Source organism: Apteryx mantelli, chromosome 2, assembly GCF_036417845.1.
Source record: "Apteryx mantelli isolate bAptMan1 chromosome 2, bAptMan1.hap1, whole genome shotgun sequence".
Lineage (NCBI taxonomy): Eukaryota > Metazoa > Chordata > Aves > Apterygiformes > Apterygidae > Apteryx > Apteryx mantelli.
Genome location: NC_089979.1, coordinates 137,997,789 through 138,013,268, shown reverse-complemented (window position 1 = coordinate 138,013,268; position 15,480 = coordinate 137,997,789). Strand labels below are relative to the sequence as shown.

Genomic DNA, 15,480 nt, shown 5'->3' with positions numbered 1-15,480 from the left:
CTCACTGAAGCAACACAGCAAAGATGAGCTCCTGAAACAAGATATTTGAAACCACACAAATGATACTGGGGAAAACTGCAAAACTGAAACAGAGGAGGGGAGACTTCTTAACCTGCTGAACTCAGGAGCAAACTCCTGTCCCTTACAGCCTCCTGCCTTCATCCCTACCAGATTTGCTTTGAGAACAGCTGTAGTGCTGTGTAAAAGAGCTTCGTTAAGGCCATATGCAGATGCAGCTTTGAGGTGCACGTACTGAAGCATCGTATCCCTGAAAAGGATGGGGTCAGTTCCATTTCACAGAGCGTTTTATAAAACTCTGTTGAAAATACTGCAAATACTTGCAACCTGACAAGACCAAAAAAGAATAGAGAATTTGAGGAAAAGATTAAGCAGCTCGAGGATTTATGAAGCAAGATTTCAACCACTGCTCACACAGACAGCCTAAGAGTATACATGCAGACTGTCTGCAGAGATTTAGAGGTGCTGCCTTAATACCAAGGAATTGTTTCGGATGAGCCAAGCAGGGGTAGCTACGAGCACTGGAATGCAACTGATCAAAGGAAAAAAATTTAGGCTTACTATCAAGAAACCTTCCTTAACTGTGAAGTCTATTAGGCTGTGAAATAATCTCCCAAGGGAATAATTGTAGTAATAATACTTAGCACTCAAACAGTGCTTTACATTTTTAAGACCCTGTACAAAAATTAGCCAATATAATTAAAGAGGGTAGCAGAAACGCCATGCGTTGTGTCATTTTAAATGTTACTCTGGTCAATGCACTAGAGAATATCCTGGAAAAAGCAACCTTCGTTAGACTCGGACTGACAGTTAAGATTTCCTTTCTTTCTTCCTATTAGTGTCTCCAAATGTCTAAACTTTACCTTGAAGACCAAAACTAACTTCACTGAAAAAAACCCCATACAATAGAATATCCAATTGTTGCCTTTTTTTAAATGAGACTAAAAATAAATATACACCCAAGAAATACATTTAAAAACTTACTTTTTTCTTGGCATTTTAATTCACCACATTCCCTAATGTTACTCCACAAACTCCCAAATTTAACGGGGTGTCAGCTGATCTCTAGGAAAAAAACATACTACTAGGGATCATTTTCCAAGTTAATTTGCATTGATTTGCTTTTCAAAAAACCACACATCAGGTATTTGGGAGGACTCTTGCTTTTTATTCTTTTCACAGTCATTACGTAAATACACATTTATAACATGGATAGGAGAAAGCCGATAACATCATATGTCTATAAGGGGAAACACAGGAGGTTAAGAAGTGTCATAATCATAATTTCCTGGGTAACTTTGATTCAAGTCCTTTGTTGCAAATGAATTTTGAGATAGCCTTTTGCCTCAGGACTCTTGCCTCTTGAGTGTACAGATCAAAACTTTAGGGGAAGGGAGGGCTGTGCAGTAAACAGATTTGTAGGTGGACCCCCTGCTTCATTTGTTGCAGAAGCTGGAAGTTGTACAGTTAATGAGGCAGAACACTTCAAGAAAGGAAAAAGATGACCTCAAGATTAATACAACTGAATGATCAATTTTAAGCTCCAGCAATGTTTTCCAGACTTTTTCAAGTCACCTATGTCAGATTTTTCATATTATGTATTTCTTATTTTTGCAGTGCATAAACTGGGATGTTCCTGTCTGATGCCCCTGTATTTCCTTGTATAGAAATACAAATGAAGTCACTAGGAACTGAGCTTTGAATATACATAATATTCTTTAGAAATTATCCAGTCCTAACTGGGTACCCAAATTAAGCATGTATGTATCTGATGTGTCTGTCTGCCTCCACTCATCGCTCTTAGTAGAGGGGCAATTCCCCATCCATTCTCATGTGCTGATAAAGGGTATTTATTGCTGGTGAAGCCCTCAGGAATTAGACGTTTTGATAAGCAAGCAAGAAAATAAGACAAGGAGACAAAGAATAAACTATTTAGAATTATTGAAGTGATGCAAATAGTATCTTGGAAGAAAACTTTGGAAGTGGCAGGGACAGAACCCCAGTTTTCCTTAGGTCCATTCAAGTTTATTAATCATGAGGCTATCCTGAAATACAACTGCAAGAATAGTCTTGCTAATGCTTCTAACCTGCTCAGTAAGGCCTGAATCTAGCTAGATTTTAGCAGATAAATTTCTGGCAATCAGTAGTAAGCATATGCAAGCAACAATTTCCCCTCTACATATCTCTGACATTAACACTACCGTGTGACAAATTTCAAAGTTCCCAGTCCCAGATTAGGCACAAAAGAATTTTCCAATCAAAAGAACTATTTCAACAGGGCAAAATAAAATGTGAGATTTAACTGCACTTTAAGATTTTAAAATTTTTATTTTCAAATTAATTTTTAATATTAATTTATGCAAGCATGGCTACAGTCATAATGCAATGTATTTGCAAATATTTTAAGTAAGGAGGATCAAGTAGGCAAAAAAACCACCTCAAAATGAAGGCCAGAATAGATGAAGTGTCTGAAGCCAGGCCTTTTTATTTGAACAACTAAATACATGGATTGAAATCAAGACATGCTAACTGTAAAAGAATGCCCATTATTTATCCTTGTAAAACAAAGAAAAAGGTCTTGGGAAGCATTTTGGTCTATATTCATTAAGGATGTAAAATGTCAAGTCTCTGTCGCTGTCCTTGGCTGTGTTTGAAATTGCTAGATATAACACCAGGTACTAAATACACCTGTGATTGGCAGCCATAGAAAAAATTTTGTGTGTGTGTGTGTGTGTGTGTGTGTGTGTGTGCGCGCGCGCGTGTGCGTGTGAGATGCACTGCAGCTTCTACAAGTGCGGACAGATAAGAAAGAGCTTCTACTTTGTTGACATTTTTCTTTTTCCATTATCTCAAACATTCTGCAGTAGAAATTGCATACCTGCAATTACAATTACAACTAATTGATCTGCCATTTCCCATGTCATAATTAATGTCATGTTTTAATAGAGTTATAATCATTCCATAATGATGCTTTTCATTCACCAGCTTCCCACAAAGTATAAAAGTATAATGCACAAAAGCAATGAACTTTACAAGGCTGTTTCAAAAACATCCCAAAAGGAACATCTTGGTGTATTACAATGAACTTTTAAAAAATGTTTCTGTATTCTTATCTGAGCTGCAATAAAATACCACGCAAAAAAGACTTTTCACTCTGGCATTCCTCCTTCCCTGAACATCCATAGGTGAAAAACGAAATCAATGATTCAGTGACAAATACATTATGTTTCCTAAGGGGTTATTTAATGTACTCTTAGCAAGGATGGAAAATGATGGTTTCTAGAGAACAGATGGTAACAAGACAAAATATCAACAGACCACAGTTGTTGACTGCAATTTATGGAGTGTACAGATGTGTCAACTTAAATGCAGTGATTCTGAGACCAATAAAAGTACTTCCTGATACCAACAGATTAATTTTTCATGACCCCTGGTTACACAGCTATTACATTTTTAAAAACTAATTATTCATCTACAAAAGAAACAACAACTTTGCTTGAACATCATTACTATAAAGTGGAATGTTGCTCTTGCTAGCAAGAACAACAACAAAAAACAAAAAAGGAGAACTATGGGAGAGAATACAAGTTTGCAAATCATCCTTTTAGAATAAAATCTGCTTTTCTGCAGTAAAGAATATTGCAAAGAAAGATGAATGCCAGCAGCCAACACAGATTTAAAGTAATAGTATGCAATAAGGAGATCCCACTTCCTAGCCAAATTTGAGGCATGCTTACAAAAGGGCCTTTTTTTACCCTTTAATTTAGCAGGATGAATAACGGTGCTTGTGAAGGTTGTAAGTGACTGGCAGTGCCTGAAACTGCAGTTCCCTATTTATTATCCATAGTGTAATTAACTATGCAGACAATCTCCCCGATGCTGCTCTGTAAGACTAAAGATACACGACTGCCAAAACCACATATCTCAGAAACTTCATCAATGAAAAGGTTTAGTTTAGATCTGATCGTTGTAATCTGAACCCATCTTCATCTTGTCTTATACTTCAACTTGCCTCCTTAGTCCCTTTCCTGTATATGTCTACCTCAAATTCCTCTAAGGATTGGTCCTCTGCTTGTGAAAAATAAGAAAGGAGATGGTAACTCTATATTACAGATTCCCCTGTTCCAACATACAAATCAATTCTAAAACAAGCACATTACAATAATCATATCACAAAATGCCTCACTTAACAGACAATGTTAAGTTAGCCTATAGAGAAGGCAATAAAAAACAAATTCTCCACTATCAAAGATGCAAGACAGTTTATCATGGGCTAAACTGTTTACCCATCTAACACATCCAGCCCACTTCATGTTGCTTTAACCTCAGCTTCTCTCCACACCTATCCTTCTAGCTTCCCTCTCCTCCTTAGGTCCTTGGTCCTTGTCACTTAACTCTCTTTTTTTGCTTACCTAATTCTCTTCTTAAAGTCCTTTTTTCCCCATATATAATATAAACACTATATTTAAATTGTGGCAAAGTAACCTAACATTTACAGTATTATTCCCTCGACTTCTGTTTTTATTCTTCTGTCACTTATCTTTTCTATTTTGCCCAGAAGCTGTTCAGGGCAGGTTCTGCCACCACCTCTTTTGTTTGGTACAGTCCCTACAGCAATGAGGCTCCATTTTGGTTACCCTATAAGCGCTATCATAATAAACATTATTAATAGCAACAGCTTATTCTCCACATCAGCAACCTGGCATCACAGATTATGTACATCCACAAAACACATCAGTGTGCACAAACTGAGAAGCTGACACCAATTTGGCTGATTCTTCTCCCTCATTGGTTTTATAGCCGTATAAACCCCACTTCAGTGGAGTTACTCCTGATTTAAAGTAGTGTAAGCAAGAGGAGAATGAGTCCTCTATTTCTGGCAGACAAATGAAAGAGCTCATAAAACAGAGCACACAGATTTAGAGGTCAAAGACACTATATTACAAAAGATCCCCCCGCCCCTTGAGCAAAGCTCAACTTTCCACCCTTGAGGTTTCTTCTTTGGCTTCTTTAAACTATGCACTGCCTAGATAGAGAGTTCTGGAAAATAATATCCTTTACAGAGCAAGCAGCCAAGGCAATGGTGGCACAAGATACTCTGCACTATGTACCAGTCTTACTACTTTGCAGATATATTGGATGTAAGTGAATTCAGGGGATTGAGAAGTCAAAAGAGCAAGCTGCAATTTATATGATCAAAACATCAACAGCACAAGCTTGGAGTCATTTATTACTTTACCACGTAGAACCAAAGGAGAATCTCACCTACCTGAATCATATGCAAAATCTCTAGGTTCCTGTTTAATCATCAGAGGAGGGGGGAAATTTTGACTGGCTGCACTGCCAACCATAGCGTTGTGTTCATAAACTGGATCGTGGTACTCCTGCTTAAAACCTTGAGGTGGGAATGGGATGTTTGGCTCAGACATCTGGCGCTGATATATTGGACGTCCTTCCCTTGGCATTGCAGGCAAAGGTGGGAAAGAATTGCAAGGTTCAGAGAGCTGGCGGCGAAATCTAGGACACAAGTTAGAGAGGTCATTTAAAGATGCAGTTACTGGCTTTAAGGTACATTCTATTTCCTGAAGATCTTCACAGGTCATGATTAGCAGGAGGGAATGGCTTTACCACTTCATCAGTAGCAAATATTTTATTTATGATAATGCCACATGCTCCCATCAGGATTATGACCACTGCAATGCTGTAATAACAGAAAACAGCAACAAGCAAAAAAACAAAAAGAACCCCAATAAATACCAACTCTAAAACCCATTCCCACCACAATCTTCTTTGCCTTCAACATCATCTCTGCAACAGAAGAGGCAAGCAGGAAATGCATTTGGTCTTCCAACAACTTCAAACTAGCTAGAAAGATGGACTTTACCCACCACAGTAACATGAAGGAGCCTTAGCTAGAGTTAGGCATAGACATATTGTTGGCATTTGAATTTACTCTTACTTTATTCTTACTGCTACACAGAAACGATTCTGACCACCCAACAAACACATACATTTCAAACAAATAGTACTGTCTGTGGTAACATCTGGAATCACCCCAGAGTAAGGGTCTCCAGTTCTCTTTTCTTGGAGACAACATCATGGGAGGTCTACCTGAGAAGCTGGCATTGCATTCCAGCTTCAATGGGAAGGAGATTTAATCACTCCGGAAAAAGGACAGGGTGCAGATTTTGCTAAGAGACACAATGCATAAGAATTCCCCTCCTGCCTTAATTTGTCTCCTAGGTCATTTCTGCATGAAAGAAAAAGTCCGTATGAGCCATACAGCCACTCACTACTCCAAAATGCTCTTCAAATGGCAAAAAAGTCTGAGAATTCAGCTTTAAATTAATTTCATTTCAATGCAGTGATGCTCAAGAACCTACATGTGTTGCCCCATCTGTAAAACATATACAGTCTGAACTAAAAGGTCTGAATGGAATCACTTGGACACCTGCAGGTTCAGAAGCACAGAGAATACAAAGGTGCTATTTTCCTACCCGGCCCTGATGAACTGCATGCATTATAACAAAATCCTCTTGTCCTCTCCTGTGAAATACCACAATGGGGGGACCTATTGCTTCTGCACTAATCCATAGCAGATGAAATGTTCTTAAAACAGTTTACTACCCCTATTATCATTCACCGTGAACAAACACATTTTTCTTTTCTTAAATTAAAAATAATAACAATAATAATAAATAATAAAACAGAAGCCTCTTCCTTCCTTTGCAAGTTTCTCACTGTCGCACTAAAAGTCAAGAACTAATCATTCTTCAGCTTCCCGCACTTTGCAGCTCAACTGACTTTGGCTGATGCAAGCAAAAGCAGATATTCTCTTGAAAAAAACTGGGTGAGTGAAGAAGAAAGCAGGGTTTTGACTGTACAGGCAATACAATCCTTGACTATCATCTTATATATAGTACATGTTTCTGAAACAATTTTAACTCCACTAATTTCTATCAAAATACTGCTCTGAATTTGGTCTGACAAATATTTACAAATACTGTGGGAGCTACAGGGATAGAAGTTATTAGAATGTAGTAGCAAAGACTGAAAATTAATTGTTTTACTGAAAAATAATTTTTAATGCTGCTGCAAGGATTCTATTTTGCTGTAGAAAGAGTACTGCACTGTAACATTAGGTTTTGCAATTCCACCTACACCTGCAGAAAATAAACTTGGAAACTCAAATATATTATGAAACAGTTAGGCTGACTGGCACTGCATTCATTTCCCTCTTTTCCTTTTTTCATTAGCCAAAAAAAGAAGCAGAAATTATCATTAAGAACTGTCAAGGAGTGAATCAGAAAATTGCAACTTGAAGTTAAAATAAGAAACAGGCTCACTCACAAAGCCTCAAAGGAAGTTAATAATACTTGTTGTACTGGAAGCTTTGTATGGAATCAAGCCATTTGTTTATACAAGTGGATTTGATTCCTGTTGGTACTTGTTAGGACCACTTATCGTTCATATACTCATGCCTTGTATGAAGCTGTATGTGCTCTATGTTCTAGATAGTGATGCTATCTTATGCCATCAATGCCTGTTCCAAAGAAATATACTTTGAGTTATGGAGTTATGTATAAACTCACACAGGTAGGTCATTTGTTTAAATGATATTTTCTAAATACACTCATTGTGAAAGAATGTCTTCTCCAGCTAAACCAGGCCCTGAGTAGTATACCATCTTGTACATTAGGAGGATCTGAATTTCACAAAACCATGAAGTACACATTTGCTTCAAACAATTGGAAGCGAGGAGATTCAAAGTAAATCATCTTCCTTTAGAAAAGGAGAAAGACAAAACTTTTGGCCTATTCCGAGTCAGCTATTTTTGGACGTCACTAAAAGGGTGTTCAACATGATGTTCTGTCATAGAAGGGAACCGTTAAAGCAAAATGCCCTAAAGAACATGAGTATCAAAGTCACAGAAAAAAAGTGCCATGTCAAGACCCCATAAAGCTTGTGTAGAGCAAGTGTTATGGGTATAGAAAAATAAACTGTCCGAGGCGCATACAAGCCTCTATAAATACTTGAATTAGGGCTGACATACAGCTTCAGTATTCTCTTTACAGGTTGCTCTAAAACAAAAGTTTTTCTAACCTGAAAAATCCTGTTTTTGCTCTCTGCACAGAAGCCATTTAGCTTTTGGAGATTCAGTCTCCTGACTACTTGACTTTGCTGTATGTACAGAAAATTTGTCCACCATCCTGTAATCAAAACCACACCCTGGCTTCACTGGTGGCCTGCATGGTTAGACCACAGTCCAAGGACGAGGAAAAGACTGGCAGCTGAAAGGGCAGCTGAAGGGGCCAATTCAGTGTTTCGGCACTGAGAAAGGCTCATAAAGAACCTTGGGTAATATTTAAAACTATCTCAGCAGAGCACAAAACAGCAATATAAACCTTAGTAACCTCCTTCAGAAGTGATGTGCATAAATCCCTGGAGATAATACCCCTTATTAGAGCAGAAGCATGCAAATCGCACTCCCAACAACTATGATTTTCTTTCAAGATTCCTTTTATTTTGCTAATGCTTCAGCGCTAAGTCGAGTCTCTGAACATATATATCTATTTATACATAGCTGAACTTCAGAATGCTCAGAGCAACCACACAGTGCAGCAAACAAAAATAGGCTTATGTAATAAAAGTTAGGATGATTAAAATTGTACACACAAGTGTTTGATCTCAAAAATAAGAGAAATCCACTCCAAGCACATGCACTGCAAAACCGAGCTAAGAAAGATGGTCAGTTGTCTGGAGCTCTCTAACATATCAAAACAAAACAGGGTGACTTAAGGACAGTTTAAGCTTTAATTCTAGTTTCTAGCTCTTGTGGTTTTTACTTAGACTAATGTTATTTAAGCATAGTTTTTGTTGGCATCTTAATTTGTTTGAAATGCTTTATTTCAAAAGGGTTTGGAAAAATGATCCACCCTTCCAAAGAATATTCTGAAGCAGTGACACCATAACGTAACCACTTATCTCTTTGATAAAACAATTTCTTAGCAAGAGGCCAGACACCTATAGCCAGGACCATGCCTGCTAGCGACTTCATTATCTCGTAGGACTTACTAGCCTCAAGTGGATTACCCTCACAAGGTAGCAGAAGTAGGTCATTAAAACTCTGTCATTGCTCATATGAATTCCTACTGGAGTCCATCAAGCTGGATATCACTCTGTTATTAAACATGCCTATTTCTGGCATTCTGAACCACTCTGGCTTTCACCTTGGACCTTTGCAACTATTCCCTTTTTAAAGGGAATAGTTGAGGGCATGAACCCACGGCTGCCCTACACAGAGACAGTCAGTCAGCTTGCAGCCACAACAGAAACACCTTCTGTTTGGATCCCCTGCATATTTTGTGTTTTACCTGTGGTCCATAGGGAAACTGTTGTCTTGAATGGACTGGGATGGAGGGAGATGGGTAGGGAAAACCCGGTCGGGCTTAGGAGTCTGAGCTGAGTTTGGGGAGGCATGGTGCAGTGGTGACACAGGAGTGCTGGATGGCGTTGGTGGGTTGGAGGGCCTCATTCCCACTTGTGGCTTCTGATCATAGGCACTATCAGAAACAGAAAAAAAGGTCAAGCTATTTTCTCTGCAAAAAGTATAGCAACTACATCCAGAGAAAAGAAGTGTCACATTTATAAGCTTTTTATTATAGATACTTTATTAACCAGTTTGGGGCAGAGGAATTCTCTGCTTTACACTGAGAAGAGCACAGGAAAAAATCAAGTTAGAGGTCAAGTGGCTCAACACAGCATTTTCCTCTCCAGGGCCTAGAAATGTATTTTTTAAAGGATTCAGTCTTAAAGTGACATTCTAAAGGAGATATACAAAATACATAAAAGTAGAAGCACCTGGACTAGAGTACAAAGGCAGTCTTGATGGTGCCTGTCAAGTCTCTTTTTTAGAGCTTGCACAAGCCACAAAGTGAGACAGTAAAACAATGCAGCTAGAGGGAAGGGATCTGACCCAGAAAAACAATGCTGTTAGTTTAGCTACCCACACTACAATGTCTCAGTCTCTCTTAATAGGTTATTTTTCTCTCTTTCAGAAATAAAGTTCTGGTCCTGCAAATACATAGACACTATTTTCAAAGGTGCTTCAAATGAGGAAAGGACTTTAGCACTTTGATCATCCCTGTGTCTAAACAGGACAAATGCAGATGTTAGGCAGATAGTAAACATGAACTTACATCTCTCCTTAAATCATATCTCCTAGCATCCATCAAATCCATTGATGGTTGCATTTGATTTTTTGAAATCAAAATCACTCCTCTATGACTGGGGAAGCTGTCGGTCTTTTTTTTCCTCCTTCCCTCCACCCAAGTTAAATGCAAATGCTTTAAGTATTACCAGGTTCGGTAGTACATTAATGAGAATAAGAACTCACTGCCAAGATAAAAGATTCCAAAATAGACTAAAATGTCAATAAGAAACCCTTCACTGCTGACACTAAAGGAAGAATGAGTGACATGTAAGTGTGAACGAAAAGAAAGTCAATAAAGAACATAGTGGTATCAAGCTTCCCCCCTCCCAGAAAAGAATTAAAGCTGTTATTATCTACCCTTATAATCAGAAGACAACTTGCTTTTGAAAAGATAAAGATGCAAAGGCCTAATAAAATACTATTTTAAATTGTAATCATCCACGAATGCACACATATATCATCTGCAAGACTTGTCAAATACCTAATGTGTTGCTCAGATCTGCCAATCTCTTGTCTGTTGCACAGAGCTCTCTCTCTTTCCTAATGTGTGTAATGTATTTTAAAAGTACTTTCAACACAGCTCTCAGAAAACAAGACACTCCTTCCTTCTATTTCACACTTGCACCCTCCGTTTTTAAACTCTGGCTACCTCCCACAGAGGAGGAATGAAGAATATGCATTCTGATGAAAAACACTGCTTTAGAATGATTATGTAAGAGTTTGATACAACTGTAAACAACTCCATCAGTGTTCATCAGCTAAATGCATTATCTCATCAGTCTGTTATCTGCTGAAGAGGTAACTTTTATAAGATCCCTATTACAGTTTTATCACTCTTTAGTCAGTCCTCATTTAAATCAGCAGTTCCCACTGAAACCACGACAAATGTACTCCTGGTGGCTTTACCTGACATTGTACAGGCACTTTTCCCCATAACTGAACTTGAATGGTTGTTCTTGACTGCAAGCAGAGCCAAGTTCCGAACATGGGCTATGGGGTTCCTTCTTGATTTTCACAGGGAGACCATGAAAAGCCACTGGAAAGAGAAAGAAAATGTAATTAAAAACCAAGTACAATATTAACAATGAGCTTTCTCAAGTTAGCTAGACACTGCTAATTAAACACATGATTAATTAAACCATTGTAGTACTAGAAACAATATAGGAAATAAACATTTCAAGTATTTCTTCGGGTGTCAGCAGAAAAATAGACACCAGAGATCCTTTGCATTGGCTATTAGCACTTTTATTGTTTAATAGAATGATGGCCAGGATCCCATCTCATTAGCAGGAAAATAACAGCCCACTTATATTTGGCTTTACTACTGTCAATGTTGTCAGAGGCAAAATACTTCCCAGGCACCAAATGTTTCTAAGTAATATTAGTGAGGTAGCTTTTAGCTATAAATGCAATGGTAGTTCACCTCAGAGTGCCACACAAATGACTCCAAAATTAATTTCTCATATATCAGCCTCAAGTATTCAATTGGTAATCTTTTTGTCCCATAAAATACATGAAAATTTGCAGACAAACTTATGAAATTGGAGGATTACACACTCCTTTAGTTATAAGTAATGTCTGAAAAAATACCCACGAAATGCTTTCAGTAATTTTTCTCATATCTACACAGGATAAAATTGTGGCCTCACTGAGGTCAACAGTAAGTGTGATGCAGACACAAGCAGAGAAAGGATTTTTAGCCATACTTTTCTAAATGGCTAAAGGAACAGACGGAGTGTGACAGAAACACAGCATTAATTAGAAGCACAAGTTGGTCTGGATTCAGAAAAAAGCCAAAGGTAAAGGAAAGGTAAACCAGCATATTAGTTCAAGCCAGTCAACTTTTTCCTGATGCCATAGTCAGCCTTAACCAAAATTAAAGCAGAAGAAAATTCAAAGCAGTCTTAATTCCTTCACCTCATCTAGACAAATCTACAATAAGTGGGGAAAAGGACAAAGGACTAAAAGACAGGTATTTAACTTAACAGTTTGAAAACACATCCTTCAAGTTTTAAATAAAATGAGGCTATAAATCTATTTTAGGATGCTGAGAAGCCTACAGTTTGGGGATTAGCTCTTATGATTGAGGTTTGATGTTGTCACCAAAACCCCATAGTCAGGGTCTAGCCTGACACAGACACTTGTGCCTCTGTGGAAATCCACATATGCATAGCAGTCCCCGTTAGAGAACCTCAGTGCAAAATTAGGGCATTATTATATACCATTAAGTAGTATCTTGTCCCTTCCCTTGCACATGAGCTTAGGAGAGAATTTACTACACTCCATAAATTTTCTGATACTAACATATGTGCATGTATATGCATGTGTGTGGTGGGGAGAGGAAAGTAAATAAAACTCTCTAAAAAGTGAGCAATAGAACCAATAAATTCTGATCTATTTGTGTCCTATCCTGATTAGGGATTCCCACTACAGGTTTTCCCATAGTTGGGCCACGTACAGAAACTCTTTCACAAATGGGTCCTCTGGTACCCTACTATATGACAGCTTACACTAAAGCTCTTAATTGAGACATCTGCAAGATATTGCTACATCATTTGCCACCTATTTTCACAAAACACAAACAACTTGTCTGTAAGACTGTTATCCAGCCATTATATTGGGTGGGTAATAGTCAATTACCTGAAAACATTTTGATGGGAGGGAAAAGCAGACAGTAAGGCAGGCACCCAATACTCATGTGCAGTAACTTAAACTCAGATGAAAAGTGGTGAACATCAAAACAAGGAAAGAAGTCTTTCTGAATTCAACTGTTGGAACTAAAATAAGAGATTATATGGACCTCTTGAATAAGGGCTGTCAAATTTTAGTAATGAGGCAAAATGCAATCCACACTTAGCCTTACACTGTAATTGCAAAGCAGGTTGATGTCCAATAGTTTTGGCAGGGGGGGTTGCTAGTGAACTTTTACTGCTGTCTCTCTTCACATGCTTTGGTCAGATAATACACGTTTAATGTGTACGATGGGCCCCGCATCTCCAGAGCTGTGGCTCTGATGCAAAGGTAAGCAATGTCTTTGACTCGAATCAGAGAATTAAACCACAACTGTAACAAGACTCTTTTTTAAAGCCAGTATCAAATATTTGCACAAAGGCCACACGATGCTCTATTTTTTTTTTAAACTTTGCTACTTCCTCAGAGTTAATCTGTTATGAAAAATTACTTCCCTTATTTATTTTTAAATAACGGGAGTACAGAGACTCCCACACCACAGCCCTGTGCGGAGAACTGGCTGGGTATTTCATCACAGCGCTGAGAGCCTGAACGTCTGCTAACAGGCAGTTTTCCAGCTCACTGGCACAGGCACAAGTGAAAGCAGCACATTCATTTTGTGCAATTTGCTTTACCTTCCCACATGGAGTTGGTGCATGTAAAAGGCTGTTAAGTACTAAATTATTCCTTATCAAATCACCATCATCTGGAGTCATGATCAACACTAATTAAATTACTTTCACTGAGCACGGCTCCAGCCTGCTGCCTCGGCTGCGAGGTACATTTTATTTTGCTTACTGTACAGACCTAGCTAGGTACAGGGCACAGTGCTAGAAGGCATCTGTGCTGTAGTTTTAATTAAAGTTTACCTCACCTTCCTCCCAGCTTTATAAGCTAGGGTAAAGTGTATCAAATCAAGTAGGTTAACGCCTTCATTTCATTTAGGGAAAGCATTACAGTCCAAAGTGATTTTATATTAGATCTTTATCTTAACTATGGCCAGAACAGATAATGTAGCTGCAAAATTTAAAGCCTTCCTCAGGCAGTCCCCTGACACAGTCACCATGCAAAGCTTCATCTGTAACTTCTTAAATGTACACTTTACAGGAAGAAAGGGAAAAAAAGACAGCCTTAGGAAACTACTTTTCACGTTTTGTTTTGATGCTGGGGGGGGGGGTGGTCCTTGAAGGCTATTTGACCTTTCAAACCACATCTTACATGTGGCTGAAAATGACAGTTGTTTTTAAGAGTAAAATTTCAAAACCATTCAAAACAGTTCCTTGTATCATCACTGCCACCTCCACCCATCACTGTTCATTTTAGTGTGACATTCATTATAGTATACCTATTAAAATAGGCTTTAAAATACACAGTTTTACTAAGCTGAATTTTACATTATGCTTTTAATCAGTTTTTTTTTAAGAGAGCAAGGTTGCTTATTTATATAATCTAATTTTAGTGCAGCATCCCAAGCTACTACCACATCCAAATTAAAAAAAAACAAAAAAACAAAAAAAAAAACAGACATTTAAAACAACCAACTTCTCAACTTCTCACCATTTCTTTTTTCCTGCTGGCAAATTCATTTTACTTAAACCCAGAATAAAGTCTCAACCCTATTAAAGTAACGGGCACTTTGCCTTAATAATGATCTTATTAAGAAGTGACCAAGGGCAAAGCTTTCATCCCGAGTGATTACTTAAAGATAACTACCTCCAAACGTGAAAGGCAAACAATCCTACAACCTGCATTTAGATGGATGTCTTCAACACCTCATCTCAACGACCAGGGAAAGTACGGCTTGGCTTACCGGCATCAGGACCTGCTCATTCTGCAAACCCTGCCTGTAGCTCCTTTGAAGCCAACATGCAGACATAAGGCAAGCCGAAGGCTTGCTACCATCTGTGGCAAATTGATTAAGGTACAATATACTACTGTATGCATAGTCTCTGTCTATAGATCTATCTATCTGTATCTGCAGAGTAAGAGGGCCTGCATGTTACACATAACGTAATCTTGTGTATTCTTATATTAGCATTCTGTATTTTTGAAGTGTTTTTAAGGACTTAGATTCTGCAAAACAGTAATTTTGCCATGTAGTAAACTCATACGGAACATGCATAAATATAGGCTGAAGCCAACTACACCTAGCTTTGAAGTGCTACTCTCCTTTGGTTGTTACCTGTCAGCAGCCTAATCCCCAAACATTTTACTCATGATAACTCCCACCTTAAGACCTGAATGAATAACAACTGTTTCAAGAAATCTTAAATTAAAGAAAGAATTGGTTTGTCTTAGAAGAGACTAATTTGTATACTTTCTAGGTTGACAGACAGGACATTTACCATCCCTGCACAAATAGAACTGAATCTCTTCTTTTGAGAAAGCCTCAGAAATACATTACATAAAATACAAAAGCAATGGTTTCACGTACTTTTCAATTCAAGAGATGAGTATTCAAGATGAAGAAATGAGAGAGATTTTACATGAAATTGTCTGCAAGTCATTTCTACTTTAAG

At 38.0% G+C, this 15,480-nt stretch overlaps 1 protein-coding gene across 4 annotated transcripts in view; it reads right to left on the bottom strand.

Moving 5' to 3' along the window:
* ETV1 (ETS variant transcription factor 1) overlaps positions 1 to 15,480 on the bottom strand; it is a 67,294-nt gene that overhangs the window by 21,470 nt on the left and 30,344 nt on the right. For all 4 annotated transcript variants that reach the window (XM_067291629.1, XM_067291628.1, XM_067291632.1 and 1 more), the window contains exons 6-8: positions 11,138 to 11,267; positions 9,393 to 9,581; positions 5,288 to 5,535 (exon numbers count right to left, since the gene is read on the bottom strand). In XM_067291629.1, coding sequence (XP_067147730.1) covers positions 5,288 to 5,535; positions 9,393 to 9,581; positions 11,138 to 11,267 — 567 coding nt within the window. The remainder of the gene's footprint in view (positions 1 to 5,287; positions 5,536 to 9,392; positions 9,582 to 11,137; positions 11,268 to 15,480) is intronic.